This window comes from Stenella coeruleoalba (genome assembly GCF_951394435.1).
Source record: "Stenella coeruleoalba genome assembly, chromosome: 20".
NCBI lineage: Eukaryota > Metazoa > Chordata > Mammalia > Artiodactyla > Delphinidae > Stenella > Stenella coeruleoalba.
In genome coordinates, this window is record NC_137166.1 from 4416113 (window position 1) to 4432360 (window position 16248).

The 16248-nt window shown below is 51.5% G+C and overlaps 1 protein-coding gene across 1 annotated transcript in view; it reads left to right on the plus strand.

The window, feature by feature from the left end:
• Positions 1-633: 633 nt before the first annotated feature.
• COTL1 (coactosin like F-actin binding protein 1) overlaps positions 634-16248 on the plus strand; it is a 43816-nt gene continuing 28201 nt past the window's right edge. Inside the window, exons 1-2 of the mRNA XM_079907650.1 lie at positions 634-796; positions 1058-1140. Of these exons, the coding sequence (XP_079763776.1) occupies positions 720-796; positions 1058-1140 (160 nt within the window). The 5' untranslated portion in view covers positions 634-719. The remainder of the gene's footprint in view (positions 797-1057; positions 1141-16248) is intronic.

The following is a 16248-nucleotide window of genomic DNA, read 5'->3' on the forward strand; positions in this document are numbered from 1 at the left end:
AGATCCCCTGTGGAGCCCAGCAGCCTGGTGGGGGGGCAAGGGGGGAGGGGGATAGAGGGAGGGGATAGAGGGGAGGTGAGTATAGGTAGGAGGGAGGGGGGTTACGGAAGTGGGAGGAGCAAGGAGGAGGAGGGGAGGCGAGGGAGAAAATGAGGAGACAGGCTCAAGGAGTGAGGACGGAGAAGGACAAGAGAAGAGAGAGGGAAAGGAGAAACGGCTTGGGGAGGAGGAAATGGGGGGGGAAGCTGGGGGAGTGGGAGAAGGAGGAAAGGGCTGGGGGATACAGGAGAAGAGGGGGTAGGGAGAAGAGGAGGAGGAGGAAGGAGGAGGCGGGGGGAAAGAAGTCCCCTCCTCCAGCCCCCGCTGCAGAGTTGCGCAACTCACTCGGGCTGGGATTGGTCGCTGTCACGTAAAGAGCCCCGCCCTCGACGCCCTACGACCAATAGCGAGAGGAGGCGTGGCGGGATGCGTCCTGGGAGGCCAATGGCTGGAGGGGGGCGGGGCGGCGCGGCCTAGGTCTGGCGCGCGCTCACGGCGCCCTCGGAGCCAGAGCAGCGCTCGGAGCTCAGAGCTCGCTTTCCCCGGCCGCTGTCGCCGCCGCTGCCCGCCCGCCCGCCCTTGGAGCGTCCCCGCCCCGCTCTGCTCTGGTCCCTGTAGCCGTCCCGGAGCGCGCTTATCTGTCGCTGCGAGCACAGTATCCACGTTGCGGCATCGCGGCGATGGCCACCAAGATCGACAAAGAGGCTTGCCGGACGGCGTACAACCTGGTGCGCGACGACGGCTCGGCCGTCATCTGGTGAGGAACTTTCCTTTGCTCTCCAAGCCCCGCTCCCGAGCTCGCAAGGGGCCTGGTGCACTGACCCGTCTTCCAGACCGGACGGATGAAGGGTCATCCCGTGCTGTCTTCCCGCAGCCTTAACCCAGGACGGCGTGGAAAGCCAGCGCTGGCTTCTCCCTAGCCAGAGCATCTTTTAGATTGTCCTGCTGGAAGCTCGGCACTGTGCAGCTACCAACGCTGATGTGTGTATGTGTGTTTTTCTCTTCTCCCAATCCAAAGGGTGACTTTTAAATATGACGGCTCCACCATCGTCCCCGGCGAGCAGGGAGCGGAATATCAGGACTTCATCCAACAGTGCACAGGTAGGGAGACGCGCCATCTGGGGGAGTTCCCCGTCTTCTGGGATATTGTCAGTGCCGGGGAGGGGCGGCAGAGGCCAAACTGGGCGGAGCCTGTGGCCACCCTGGGCGCCTCTGGCACCGTAGGAACCAGATTTGAGCGTTCTAAAGCCTCACAAAGGCTTCTCCCCTCTGGGCATCCAGAGCGATCAGAGGCGACCGCCTGGCTTCCTCTCTCCCAAGGTAACCTTTTCAGGCACGGCAGCTCCTTTGCCTCCTGCGGGTCGCTAGTTTTCCACCGTCAACTGCCGCTGTTCCAAACTCCTGGCTCCAGCCCTCCCCGCTTTCCCCTTCCACCGGTCAGTGAGCCCCAATAAAAACAATCCTAGCGTTTATTGCAGGAGCTGGAAACGGTCAGCTTCACCCACCCCCCTTCTCCCACAATCATTGTCCGTGTGCTGGTGAAATGTTTTTATTTGTAGACTATAGAACCAGATATGAAAGTGTACCCACCGTAGGATCCCATGTATATGAAATGATAGAAAAGGCAAAGCCAATCTGTGGTGTGAAAAGTCAGAAGAATGGGCATATTTGCGGGTAGATAGGCACTGGTGGGGGGAGGGGCACCCGGAAGGTGGTGTGGGGTCGGGTGGGGTTGAAAATGTATTTTGATCTGTGAGGCGGTTAAACAGGTTTCTACATATGTAAGAAATCTTTCAAGCAGGATCCTTAGGGTTTGTAAACTTTCTGCCCTTCCCTGCGGTGTGTTGAACCATTAGGAGGAAAGAACGCACGCAGGTAGAACCACAACCCCCCATCCCCACCCCATAGAAGCAAAAGGCCCAGCATCGTTGGTAAGAGGGCCTTTTAAAGCTGAGATTGGAGAATGGGCTCTTTTCCAGGCTCTGGTCTCTAGCTTGGAAACATAGATTCAGACACAGGCAGTGCAGCCTGGAGGTTAGGGTGGGGACTCAGTCAGCAAGGTGGGTTGGAATCCCCACGTGGCCACCCTCTAGCTGTGTGGTTTGGGGCAAGTTACTTTAACTCTCGGGGCCTTGGTTTCCTCTCCTGTAATCTTAGAGGGCTGTTGTGAGAATTGGTGAGTCAGTGCCTGTGCAAACGACATGGTCATTTGTGAAATAAATAAAAAGTTCTCATCGTGCCCAGGATCATGCGACGGCCCCTTTCCTTTATTCAAATGGTATTTTGCATTTACTCTAATTAAAAGAATGTTTATAAAGTGTCTGCTATGGACTGGGTGGTACTGAGCTTTGTTTATTTTTTAAATCTTCTCTCAACTAGAACGTCTTCCTAAGTGCTGCCTCTAGACGTTCACTCACTGCTTTTGGATTGTTTAAAATATCAGATGTGTGAAGTACTCTCACAACTGACATCTAATGAGGTGCGGGGGCCGCTTGTGGAGAGCGGGGTGGGGGTGGGGGCTGGGTTCCAATCCTGGCGGAGGAGCCCCGTCTCTGAACCACCTCTATCCTTCCGCCACCACGATGACTGCTTTTACAAGTGGAGTAAGTGCAGACTCCTGGCTTTCACCCCATCTGGCATATAACTGGGAGTTTCAGCAGTATTTTCTGCCTTGCTGTCTCGGAGGCTTTGTCACAGGCTGGCTTCTTTCCTCCCTTGACAGTAAGGTAGCAGTTTCCTCCTGCCGGCCATCCATCACCCCACCCCCCATCAGAATGGGGTCTTCCCCTGCCCCCCGCCCCCTGCCTCTGAAGCTATTGTTCTCTCCATGGAGTAGGAGAAGGTGACCCCGGGAAGAAAGGGCATCCTGTGAGTAGGTTCCGAACAGATGCTCCTGGCCATGGGGCGAGGCTGTGGTCAGAGAACACTTCCTCCCTCCCTGGAGCTTTGCGGTTTGCTAGTCAGACCCTTCCCCCAATGACAGGAATGGGAGTGGGGAGGGCCTGGGGGGAGAACTAAAAATGCTCTCCCTGCTGCTTGTTGATCTTATGAATGGGCTGTGGGATCTGAAGGCTCCGTCTGCTTTGGCTGGAAGTCCGCCTTCCTTCCCCAGCCATCTGTTGGACAAATGTATAGGCGCGTTATGGTTGCCGTGTCTGCTCTTGTTTGTGTTAGAAAAGCTGGTTCCATCCCACTGCCGTGTCCTCATAACCCAGTGACCAAGGATTCAGAACGCTGAGTAGTAACTTTCTATATGCAAGTCACTACGCTGGACATGCCTTGTCTCTGTTACTTCCATAGATGAGGAAACCAAGACCCAGAGAGGTTAAGTGACTTGCCAGAGATCACACAGCAAGGTCGTGGCAGAGCTGGGACTTGAACCCGGGCAGGCTGGCTCCGAGGTCTGTGCTCTTGGCCCCTTCTTGCTGAGGAAGTGGTTTAGGCTCTCATTTCTAAGCCATGAGGATTCTTCAGTGGCACAGCAGGTTCTGGTCAGGGCTTGTGGGGTTGTTTGCAGGTCACAAAAGACACACTTGCCTATTCGCGTGATGCCGGGAGGCTTCTTGGTGGCCCTCATCCCCAGCCAGGTGTCCTGACAGGCCTGAGGCTCCCGCTCTGGTCCAGCCTTCCTATTTCCAAACCTCTCACAAGGTCACAGCGGACCTGGGGGCCTGAAAACAGCACCTGGTCTCCCCTCCGTCTGCACTGTGGGGATGAGGGGGTGGAGGGTCCCCGGGCTCGCTCTCCTCCCTGACAGCCCCTCCTTGGGCATCGTCTGTCTGCAACACCCTCCTTCACCTCTCCTGTGCTCGCTGGCTACTGTCTTCCTTCTCCTGTCCTTCCCCCAGGTTTTCCAGAATGGAATGTGCCCGTGCAGCCTCTCCCTGTCACCTCTCCTCAGCCCCCAGTCTGGCCTGTCCTTGTCTGCAGGAGGTGCTTCCCGAAGGTCGTGGATCTGGAAAGTCGCTGGGCCCTCGTCCTCCTGTTTCTTTCTGCCGGCAGGATTTGGAGTCCTCAGCGCCCCGCACTGGCTCGTCTGGCGCTGGACTCACCTGGCCCCCTTCCTGCTGCACTAAGTGCTCCATCACCGCGTCTGCGCTTGCTTCTTGCCCCAAACTTCAGTCCGTGTGGAATGGTGGGAGATCTGTCAGGGGCGGTGAGAGAAGCCCAGTGCAGTTAGCTTAAGCAAAAAAAAAAAAAAAAAAAAAAAAAGAAGTGTAGCTTCCACGGTTGGCAAGTCCAGGCCAAGTAGCAGCTGCAGGTAAGGCTGCCCAAACTCAACCTCCCCTCCTGCTGCTGCTAGCTCTGTCTTCCTCCTTTATTGCCCTTCTTGGGGGCAGGAGGGCAGGTTCTCCCTGAGCGGTGATACAGTTGCCCCCTAAGCATCCCAGCTTCCGGGCTGCGGGCAAAGCCATCCTGATGGGGACAGACAGACTCTGCCACCGATTTCAGTGGAAGTCTCCAGACTGACAGACACTGTTTGGCCTGGCTGGGTTCATGTGCCCACTGTGAACCAATCACCGCCATTCTGGCTGGCTAGAGCTGGATCGGTGCCCACCCCTGGAGAGGGGGAGGGGCAGGCCCACCCAAACCAGGAGCCAGGGTGGGGGAGGGTGGTTTCGTAAGGGAAAAGTGGATGGGAGGGCATATTGCTTCCAGAAGAGGGGCAAACCCAAAACAGGTCCACGGCCCGCGCTTACTGCAACAGTCCCTCAGCCCTTGTTCTTTCTTGTCCTACAACCATTCTACCCCACCCCAAACCCCCACTGGGAGTAACTCTTCCTAAAGAAGAGCTCTAATCAAGTCTCTCCTCTGCTCATTAGCCATCTATAGCTCCCATCTGCCCATTGCATTTACAGGCTGCCTGCTTGCCATTCCAGTCCGTTGGTCCCCACCCACCTCTCCTGCCCAATAGCTCCCCACACCCTTCTTTGTGCACCTGTGGCCTGACCCTGTGTAATACTCCCAGCCTGCAGGCCAGTGATTTTGGAGGTTCCCTCCGGGCAGAATTCCTCTCCCCTGTATCTGTCCATCTGGGATTGAGCCAGCAAACCAGTCTAGTGCAATCCCTTCTGTATTTCAACAGCCAGAACCCTTGGGAATCAGAAAAGCTCTAGATTCACATCCCAGCTCTGCCCCTTGCTGTGTGGCCTTGGGCAAGGACATCCCTTTCTCTGTGCCACAGTTTTCTGCTCGGTAAAATGCGGGTCCTGATGGTGCCTGCTTCTGATGGTGACTGAGAGGGTTAACTGAAATATCATGTCTAAAAGGAGAGTCCAGCACCTCCCTGGTGTTACTGTTACTTTTTATGGTATTATTTTTATTCTCCTAGTACTTAGGATGACAGGGTGCTTTCTACTCTGAAGCTATCAGTGCATGCCCCAGCTCAGCACACAGTAGGCGCTCAACTCTGGGTTTGCCCATGAGAGACGCTCAACCCCAGGCTGGCACGCAGTAGGCCCCATGTGGGCGTGCATGAGACCTTTAGCCTGGGCCTGCATGCAGTAGGTGCTCAGTACATGGTAACAGGTGGTTAGCACAGTGGTTAAAGGGCTGGGCTGCTTCAAACAGGCCTGGGTTCAAATACTTGCCAGTCGTGGGATCTGGAGCAGGTGAGTTCATCTGCTCTTTCTTTTGCTATAATGTGCTCAGTGGCAGGATTAAGGAAGCAGGTCTATGGTGCCAAAGATGCAATAAGTGCTCCCTAAATGGTAATCACTGCGATTGTCACCTCATTGGTGGATTTAGTTGTTGTGGAAGTAACGTATGTGGTCTGAGAGCACCAGAGAGATGGGAGGGGAAGAGATGCTGGGGAGGGAATGGGTACCGAGCTGTGCTGGAGGGTCTTTGGTTGCCCCAACAGAGCCCCGGGCAGTGGGGAGGAGCCAGGGCTCAGCTGGCAAAGGAGAAAGGAGCTGTTTCGCAGATTGACTGGTCACGTGATCTCTCTGATCTCAGCATAAGGGCTTACAGATCATGTGTGTGTGTTGGGGCAATGGCTCGAGTTGTCTATGAAATCATGTCTTCTTTCTGTACCTTACAAGTAATACACGTCCTTTGCAGGATACTCGGAAAGCAAGACTAAGCAGAAACAAGAGAATAAAAACCAGATATAGTTCAGATATAGTTGAACGCTCAGAAATTTGTTCATTCGTTCGTTCGTTCCCTCTTTCCTTCCTCCAGTGTATACGAGCGGCTACTCTGTTGGGTACTGTTCTAGGCACTGAGGATAAATATAGACGCAGAGAAAGCCCCTGTCCTCATGGAGCTGATGTTCTATTGTCATCGCCCAGCCTTTAAAGTAGCTCCAGGGGCTTCCCTGGCGGCGCAGTGGTTGGGAGTCCGCCTGCCGATGCAGGGGACACGGGTTCGTGCCCCGGTCCGGGAGGATCCCACGTGCCGCAGAGCGGCTGGGCCCGTGAGCCATGGCCGCTAGGCCTGCGTGTCCGGAGCCTGTGCTCCGCAACGGGAGGGGCCACAGCGGTGAGAGGCCTACATACCGCAAAAAAAAAAAAAAAAAAGCAATGGAGTTTTGGGCTTCCCTGGTGGCACAGTGGTTAAGAATCCGCCTGCCAATGCAAGGGACACGGGTTCGAGCCCTCGTCCAGGAAGATCCCCCATGCCGCGGAGCAACTAAGCCCGTTCACAACTACTGAGCCTGCATTCTAGAGCTCGCGAGCCACAACTACTGAGCCCACGTGCCACAACTACTGAAGCCCGTGTGCCTAGAGCCCATGCTCCACAACAAGAGAAGCCACCGCAATGAGAAGCCCGTGCACCGCAAGAAAGAGTAGTCCGTGCTTGCCACAACTAGAGAAAGCCCGCGCACAGCAGCAAAGACCTGACACAGCCAAAACTAAATAAATAAATTTATAAAGTAGCTCCAGAATGTCCTCTCATATAAATGTAGCCTTGTTTAATACATCTATTATTGATGGACCCCAAAATACTCTGTTGCAAGCCGTTCTATTTTAGAAAGAATCCAGCCGCCTGGGAAGGAATCCAGTTTTCTGTTGGTGCAGATTTTAGAGCCGATCAGTTACAGTTACGAGCATCGATGTTGGAGCCAAGGTGTCTCGCCTTCAGTTGTAGCCTTGCTGCGCTGTGTGACCTTGGTCAAGTCTCCCAGATTCTCTGTTTCCTCTTCTGTAACGTGGGGATAGTAATTGCACATGGTGTGCAGGGTTGTTGTGAGGGTAAATTGACATGATACGCATCAAGCTTGTAGGGCAATGCCTGGTATAGAGTGGCTGCTCAATAAATGTGGTTACTGTTAATGTAGCACTTCGGAAGGTGGTCTGTCTGGGTGCAGATGATATTCCCATGATGCTCTGGTGAGTCTGGAGTGTTCAGCTCCAACATCACTCCCAGAGAGATGTGGGGTTGCATGTTTTTGTCTGTCCAGCATGCCATCCTCTGGAGGAACTTCTCCCTGTCATTTTATAATAATCCTGCTCAGCCAGTGTAGTTCCAGTGAGGTTGACTCTGCCTCTCCCCACTGAGAGGGCACATGACCCAGATCTGGCCAGTCAGAGTAAGCCATTAACTGTTAACAAGTCTGTTAACTGATTGGTTCAGGGTTGGGCCCAGGTGACTCAAGTCAAACCAATCGGCTCCATCCCTTAGACTTTGGGTCCCTTTATCTTTCTCTGGGATTAAGACCTGTAAGCACGTTGAAGGCTTGGGGCTTGCAGCACCCATTAACCATTTGGAGAGGGAACCTGAAAACTCAGGTATAGAGCCAAAGATGGAGGATGGAGAACAGATGACATGGCTTAAGCTTCTGGATCCAGCCATGCCTGAAGCTCTCTCCTGGCTGTTTGCTTTCATGAGCCAATTAATTTTTTTTTTTCCTTAAGGCAGCTTGAGAGGGTTGTTTCTCATTTCCCTCTAAAAGAGTCCTGGTCATAGCACCCAGAGTAGATGGCTCGGACAGGCTAAGAGAGGAGAATCCAGGTTGGGCAAGGAATTCAAAACCTCTCATGTGAGAACTGACTGAGTAAATGGGGCATATTTCACTTGGAGAGACACCGCAGGGGGACAGGAGTGTTGTCTTCAGATGTTTGAGGAGCTGTCTTGTGGAAGGTGTGGACTTCTTCAGTGTTCCTACCCTCACCCCAACCCCATGTGGTAGAGCACCAAACAGTAGAAATTTCAGGGACAGATTTTGGATTTGCCTGAGGAAGAACTGGCCTCAAGTTAGAATGGGCTGTCACTGGTGGTAGTAAGACCCCCATCATGGGAGATATGTTAGGAGAGGCTGCCTGACCCCTTGGCATAGATATTTAAGAAAGAGGCCCTTCTTGACCATGCATTCTCTTTCTCTCTCACAGCCCCCTTCTCTAGTCTGCTCTGCTCCCAAGAAGAGTGGCAAAATGCATTAGCTGAGGTATAGGTAATGCCGCTCTGGGATGGGATCAGCCCCACCAGGGACTGAGTGTGGCAGTGGGATGGTTCCTAAGGAAACGGGGGTGTCTTTATTGTTAAAGAAAAAAACCATTCATTCTAACTCTTGTTAAAGAGCAGTAAGGCAGACTTTGTTCAGGGGACTGTTGGAGTAGGTGCAGGGACCACTACAGGGGAGAGAGATCAGGTCCAACTCTGAATACAACAAGGAAAAGTGGGAATTTGTAGTGAAGGAGCAAGGTGGGGATCCGTGGATAGAAAGTTACCAAGAGGAAGGGTCAGGGGTGAGGGGGGATTCTTGCTGAACTGACCTAACGGGATACTTGCTGAAGGCAGGCCAGTGATCAGACATCACCGGGGGAGGGTGGGGATGAGGAACCCAATTTAGATATCGAGGGTGATCGGATATGGAGGATGGGGGATTCTAGCTCGACTGACTTGGCAGGATCCTTGCTAAAGTCGGATAAGGCAGGGATGAACACAGAAGTCCAGAAGTTGAGACCTAGTTGAAAAAGAGCTCAGAAGAGCCTGGTTACAGTTTAGTCAAGGAGAGAGTCTTTGCCGTTACTGCAAGAGGGATGGAACGGGAAAGAGACAAATACACTTGCTGTCCATGGCCTCTGCCTGTGCAGCTGTACAACACACGTACAAGTGGCGGTCTATGTATTTTGCTCTTCTACATGTGGATCTTTTCCCCCTAGCTTCGCTCAAATTTAGAAATTGGTGTGAGAAGGGATGAAGAGAAATTGTCTAGTGAGTCTAAGGCAATATGAGGTCAAAAGGAAGCTGTAAATCTGTGACAGTGCTTTGGACATTGTAAAGTGCTAGATAGTCTGTTCCTCAGTATTCAACAAACATCGATTGAAACATCGCTTCTGTTGCTCCAGAAACAATGTTGGGTGCTGAGTCTTAAGTGGCACCTGAAGGGCTACTGAGACATTACCTCACAGTTTTCTGCAAAATTCACTCTCCCACTGCCTTCTTGGCCCACACATCCGTTGCTGGGAGGTCCTGAGCTGCATTGTGTCTTCTTTGTGTCATGAGATGCGTGGGCTTTGTGACAGCTCTTCTGGGTGATATTTGTGCTTCCTTTGGAGTTTGTGGGCCCATCTCCCATGGAGAAGTTTGCTAGATGTCCCTTTTCCTGGTAAGTAGGGTGTCTATGGTTCAGCAAAAGTGTTCAATTAGTTGAAATGAATTGAGTTTCTGCTCCTTGAAAATCTTTAGACGTTAATGCAAACTTTTTGAAAGTATTGCTTGTGGATCATATAGATGTTATATCTACGTCCTCATCTCCCATCGTTTTTTCACCTCGTTACATCGTGGCATCCCCCCCATAACCAGAGCTTGGCACCCTGTGCACAGGTCCTCTGTCACCCTCTGGTGGCAAATGTAGTGGCCGTTTCTTTGTCTTTTTTAAAATAAGTTTATTTTATTTATTTATTTATTTTTGGCTGCGTTGGGTCTTCGTTGCTGCACGTGGGCTTTCTCTAGTTGTGGCGAGCGGGGGCTAACTCTTCGTTGCGGTGCACGGGCTTCTCATTGCAGTGGCTTCTCTTGTTGCGGAGCACGGGCTCTAGGTGTGCGGGCTTCAGTAGTTGTGGCACGTGGGCTCAGTAGCTGTGGCGCACGGGCATAGTTGCTCCGCGGCATGTGGGGTCTTCCTGGACCAGGGCTCGAACCCGTGTGCCCTGCGTTGGCAGGCGGATTCTTAACCACTGCACCACCACCAGGGAAACCCCGTTTCTTTGTCTTTATTCCACTTTCCCTCCTTCCAGCCTTCGTCAGCGACCACTACTCACTGAAAAGATAATTTTCCCATGCTTCTGCGTCTGCACTGCAAAGCTTGCCTAGTTCTCCTTTTCTGTTTCTCATCTCTTGCTCTCACTTCCTTCTGCTGGTTCTCCTTCCCTTTCGTGCCCCATAAGTGTGGGTGTTTCCTGGGGTCCACCCTTGGCGCTGGCTTTTCCTTCTCCGGGATATGTATTGAGTGCCTGCTCTAGGGAAGCCCTTTGCTGAGTGCTGAGTTGACCCTTTCCTGACCCTGGCGAGCTTGCAGTCCAGGCGGGGGTGGAGATGGGAGGCGGACTTCTCTCTCCCTTTAACCACCTTTTGTAGTTTTTGCCCGTAAGGTCCAAATGCTTAGAGATGACATGGAATGTCCTTTAAGATGGGATGCTCGCCAGCTCACCCCACGCATATGCACACTCCCAACACATGATTCTGTCCCCATGGAGGCCAAATGCCCCGCACTGTGTGGCGCTTTGCATGTATCGGCTCATCTATTATAATTTTTCTTATCCATGAGGGGTGTGTATGTAATATGTACAATGGACCAGAGTAGGAGTCAGCCCCATTTTACTGATAAGGAATCTGATGGTTTCCTTGGAGAGTCAAAAGTCACTTGCTTGGTAGACTCACAGATGCAGAGAACAAACTAGTGGTTACCAGTGGGGGGGGGAGGGGCAAGTTAGGGGTGGGGGAAAAAAGGGTTATTATGGGATTATAGGAAATCATGTGTGCGAAACTTCTGAAAATTGTAAAGCACTATGGAACTTAAAGAATGTTTCATCCCATAAACAAAAATTTTTTTTAAAAGTCACTTGCTTGCTTGAGATGGCACAGTAGGTAGAAAATTTGGACTTTGAACCCAGATCTGTGTCCGAGGCTCCCAGCCTTTCCCCTGCACTGTGCTGCCCTGCCTCCCCTTTCCTTGGGACTTGTGCACAGTCTTCCCTCTTCCGGCCCTGTCCTCGTCCGTTTTGCTTTCCTGGAGGACTTCTATACATCCGTCAAGGCCCAGTGTAAATATCCCCTCCACTCAGATGCCCTCATTGCCTTTGTGATGCTCATCACATTCTGCGGTGGTTACATGTGCATCTGTTTCTTCAATTCCATGGCGAGATCCTGGAAAGGGAGACTTTGTCTCTGTGGCGGTGGTATCCTCAGTGGAGCATCTCCACCCCTCATGGTTACCTGGTTCCAATCTCTCTTTTTATTTATTTATTTATTTTTTTAAACATCTTTATGGAGTATAATTACTTTACAAGGGTGTATTAGTTTCTGCTTTATAACAAAGTGAATCAGTTATACATATACATATATCCCCATGTCTCTTCCCTCTTGCGTCTCCCTCCCTCCCACGCTCCCCATCCCACCCCTCTAGGTGGTCACAAAGCACTGAGCTGATCTCCCTGTGCTATGCGGCTTCTTCCCACTAGCTCTCTGTTTTACATTTGGTAGTGTATATATGTCCATACCACTCTTTCACTTTGTCCCAGCTTCCCCTTCCCCTTCCCTGTGTCCTCAAGTGCATTCTCTAGTAGATCTATGTCTTTATTCCAGTCTTGACCCTAGGTTCTTCATGACCTTTTTTTTTTTTTTTTTTAGATTTCATATATATGTGTTAGCATATGGTATTTGTTTTTCTTTTTCTGACTTACTTCACTCTGTATGACAGACTCTAGGTCCATCCACCTCACTACAAATAACTCAATTTCGTTTCTTTTTATGGCTGAGTAATATTCCATTGTATATATGTGCCACATCCTCTTTATGCATTCATCAGTCAATGGACACTTACGTTGCTTCCGTGTCCTGACTATTACAAATAGAGCTGCAATGAACATTGTGGTACATGACTTTTTCTGAATTATGGTTTTCTTAGGGTATATGGCCAGTAGTGGGATCGCTGGGTCATATGGTAGTTCTATTTTTAGTTTTTTGAGGAACCTCCATACTGTTCTCCATAGTGGCTGTATCAATTTACATTCCCACCAACAGTGCAAGAGGGTTCCCTTTTCTCCACACCCTCTCCAGCATTTATTGTTTGTAGATTTTTTGATGACGGCCATTCTGACTGGTGTGAGATGATATCCCAATCTCTTTTTCACCAGTGGGTGTGTCACTCCCTTGTGTGGACCCAAGTCGCGGGCTATAGCACTTCCTAACCCGCCAAGCTCTATCCACATGACTGTTCATGTACCTGTTTGCTGTCTGACTCTCCTGCTAGAATCTGAGCTCCTGGGGGGCAGAAGCCTGCTCTGCTTGGTTCTCTGCTGTACCATCAGCACCTGGCATTCTCCCCAGGTGGGTGTTGAATAGATGAATGAACATAGTCCCCTGAGATGTTTGAGAGCTGAGCTCAGCCCTGGACGGCCCGCTGTTCCCTCTGCCAATATAACAGCCCAGTGGCCTGTATGGAATGCCTGCAGGTGCCGAGGCTCTGAAACCCTCACCCGCACTGGCCTCTGGCCCAGCTCCCTGTCCCGGAGCCCGTGCGTGGCTGCATTCCTCACCGACTTAATTTGATGCTTTCGGCTTTTCAGATTCCACTCAGTGGCCTCTGCAGGGGCAGGTCCCCAGAGGCCTGTATGTGAAGGCAGGGCTGTTAACCTCAGCATTTTGTGTTTTTTTTTTTTTTTTTCCCGGTACACGGGCCTCTCACCGCTGTGGCCTCTCCTGTTGCGGAGCACAGGCTCCAGACGCGCAGGCTCAGCGGCCATGGCTCACGGGCCCAGCCGCTCTGCGGCATGTGGGATCTTCCCGGACCGGGGCACGAACCCGTGTCCCCTGCATCGGCAGGCGGACTCTCAACCACTGTGCCACCAGGGAAGCCCAGCATTTTGTGTTTTATTTCATCAGTGTATTTGAAATTAACCTGCCTGACATCCTGTTTAATTCTGGACTTAGTTTCTGGTCATCTGTCTCATTTTTCCTCACGTACTTAATCTTTTTTTATCATCCGTGTATTTGTGTAAGCTTCCTTGCCAATAATAAGTAATAGTAATACTTCAAAAATAATGGTGAACACTGGGCTTTTATTGTGCCAGGAATTGTGCTGAGGTCATTGTATGAGTTTCCTGTGGCTGCTGTAACAGATGGCCACAAACGTAGTGGTTTAAAACAATGTACTTTTCTCATCTTAGAGTTCTGGAGGGCAGAAATCCAAAATCAGCCTCACTGGGCTAACATCAAGGTGTGGGCCGGCTGTGTACCTTCTGGAGGCTTGAAAGGAGAACTGATTTCCTGGCCTCTTCCAGCTTCTAGAGACGCCTGCATCCCTTGGCTCGTGGCCCCTTCCTCCACCTTCAAGGCCGGCAATGGCTGGTTGAGTCCTTCTCACGATGCCATCTCTCTGATTCTTCTGCCTCCCTCTCTTCCCTATTTGAGGACCCCTGTGATGACTTTGGGCCCACTTGGATCATCCGGGATAATCTCCCCATGCCGAGATCCTTAATTTAATCACACCCATCAAGTCCCCTTTGCCGTGTCAAGTCACAGAGTCACAGGTTCTGGAGATTAGGCTGTGGACATCTTTAGGGGCCATTGTTTTGCCAGCCAGAGTCATCCAATCGTGATTTCATTTCATCGACACCGTGACCCCATGTTGTAGGCCCTGTTGTCATTCCCATTTCATAGACAGGAAAACTGAGGCTCAGAGCCATAAAGTCATTGGCCCGGGGTTGCACAGAGGCGGAGCTGTGTTCCTCACCCAGTGCCTGTGCTCCTGGCCACCATTCCTGACACCCTGCAGCACTTGCAGCTGAAATTCTTTTGAGACAAGGAGGGAAGACCAAGGACGAGCTCTTTTCTTTTTTTTCCTCTTCCCCTCCCCCAGTTTTATTGAGAAATAATTGGCATGCGCCACTGTATAAGTTTAAGGGGTACGGCATGATGGTTTGCTTTACATATATCATGAAATGATGACCGTAATAGGTTAACATCCACCGTCTGATATAGATACAATAAAAAGAAAAGAAAAAAGATTTGTTTTTCTCCTGTAATAGGAACTCTTAGGAGCTATCCTCTTAACAATTTTCCACAAGCTTTTTTCTTGAATGCCAAGGGCAGACCCGAGGCCTGTGTCTCTGGCTGGTGGTACATTTCTAAGAACATGCAGCTCAGAGGTACTTTTTCTGCCTTTATTCAAGTGAAGAACCTGTGATGGTCTCTGGGGAGCAACACTCCGTAATTCAAACGCCTCCATTCTTCCCAGGGAAGAATTGTCACTCTGCTACGTTTTTTTTTTTTTTTTTTTTTCCAGTACGCGGGCCTCTCACTGTTGTGGCCTCTCCCGTTGCGGAGCACAGGCTCCGGACGCGCAGGCCCAGCGGCCATGGCTCATGGGCCCAGCCGCTCCGCGGCACGCGGGATCCTCCCGGACCGGGGCACGAACCTGTGTCCCCTGCATCGGCAGGCGGACTCTCAACCACTGCGCCACCAGGGAAGCCCTCTGCTACTTTTGACCGAAGGGATGGCCCTTGGAGGTCATCTGATGTGACCCGGAAGTAGTGTTCTTCCTCTTTTTTGGCTATAATTCTACCCTGGCTCTAGAATGGAGTATACACTGTTCATGGTTTGCAAATAAAGGAAGCTGCTGCCTTGGGCAGGCCGCAGGCCCCCCTCTGGGTCAGAAGCTGGGGCTTCTGAGGAGGAGTGAGAAGAGCCAGGCTCTGTGCAGCCCCTGTGTGAGCTCCCTGCCCAACCAAGGAGGGATCCTTTGTTCACTCCGGCGAACTCTTGCAGCCCTGAGCTGGGATACCGTTTGCCCTGTTTTTTTGTGTTTGTGTTTGTTTTGTTTTGGTTTTAATTTTATTGAAGTATAGTTGATTTACATGACTTGCTCTGTTCTTTTTTTTTTTTTTTTGACTGCGTTGGGTCTTTGTTGCCGTGCGCGGGCTTTCTCTAGTTGCGGCGAGCGGGGGCTACTCTTCGTTGCGGTGCGCGGCCTTATTGCAGCGGCTCCCCTTGTTGCGGAGCATGGGCTCTAGGTGCGCAGGCTTCAGTAGTTGTGGCATGAGGGCTCAGTAGTTGTGGCTTGCGGGCTCTAGAGCGCAGGCTTAGTAGTTGAGGCGCACAGGCTTAGTTGCTCCGCGGCATGTGGGATCTTCCCGGACCGGGGCTCGAACCCACGTCCCGTGCATTGGCAGGCAGATTCTTAACCACTGTGCCACCAGGGAAGTCCCACTTGCTCTGTTCTTGATTTGCCAAAACCTACTGCCGTGTGTTCGATTTGGGGAAAGTAACTTACTCTCTTCTTTGGCGCTTTGTAACTACTCATTATCCAACAAACGTACACTGCGGACCTACTATGTGCCAGGCACTCTTGGTACTGGGGAATTGGGGGATCCGGATCACAGAGCTTACATTCAATGGGAATGCAGGGGTAGCTAATAGATAAGCTAGCAAATCTGATCTTTTCAGAACGAGATGAGTGCTAAGAAAATGAAACGAAGCAATGGGCCAGAGACGGATTGTGGGGAGGCCACTGTTAGCCAGGGTGGTCAGGGGAGGCCTAAAGAGGAGGTGACGCTAAGGCAAGACCTGAATGAATGGGAGCCGGGCATGCGGGTATCTGGGTGAGGAATGAGCCCAGCAAAAGGGGAGGCCCTCAAACCATACGTCCAATAATGGTCTAGCTTCCAGAATATATAAAGAACTCTTACAACTCAACAATACCAAGACCAATAACCCAAGTAAAAAATGGGCAAGGGATTTAAAAAAAATTTTTTTTAATTTATTTATTTTTGGCTGCGTTGGGTCTTTGTTGCTGTGCGCGGGCTTTCTCTGGTTGTGCCGAGCTGGGGCTGCTCTTCATTGTGGTGCACGAGCTTCTCATTGCGGTGGTTTCTCTTGTTGCAGAGCACCAGCTAGAGATGCGTGGGCTTCAGTAGTTGTGGCTCGCGGGCTCTAGAGCGCAGTGCCAGTAGTTGTGGCGCACGGGCTTAGTTGCTCCACGGCATGTGGGATCTTTCCAGACCAGGGCTTGAACCCATGTCCCCTGCATTGGCAGGTGGATTC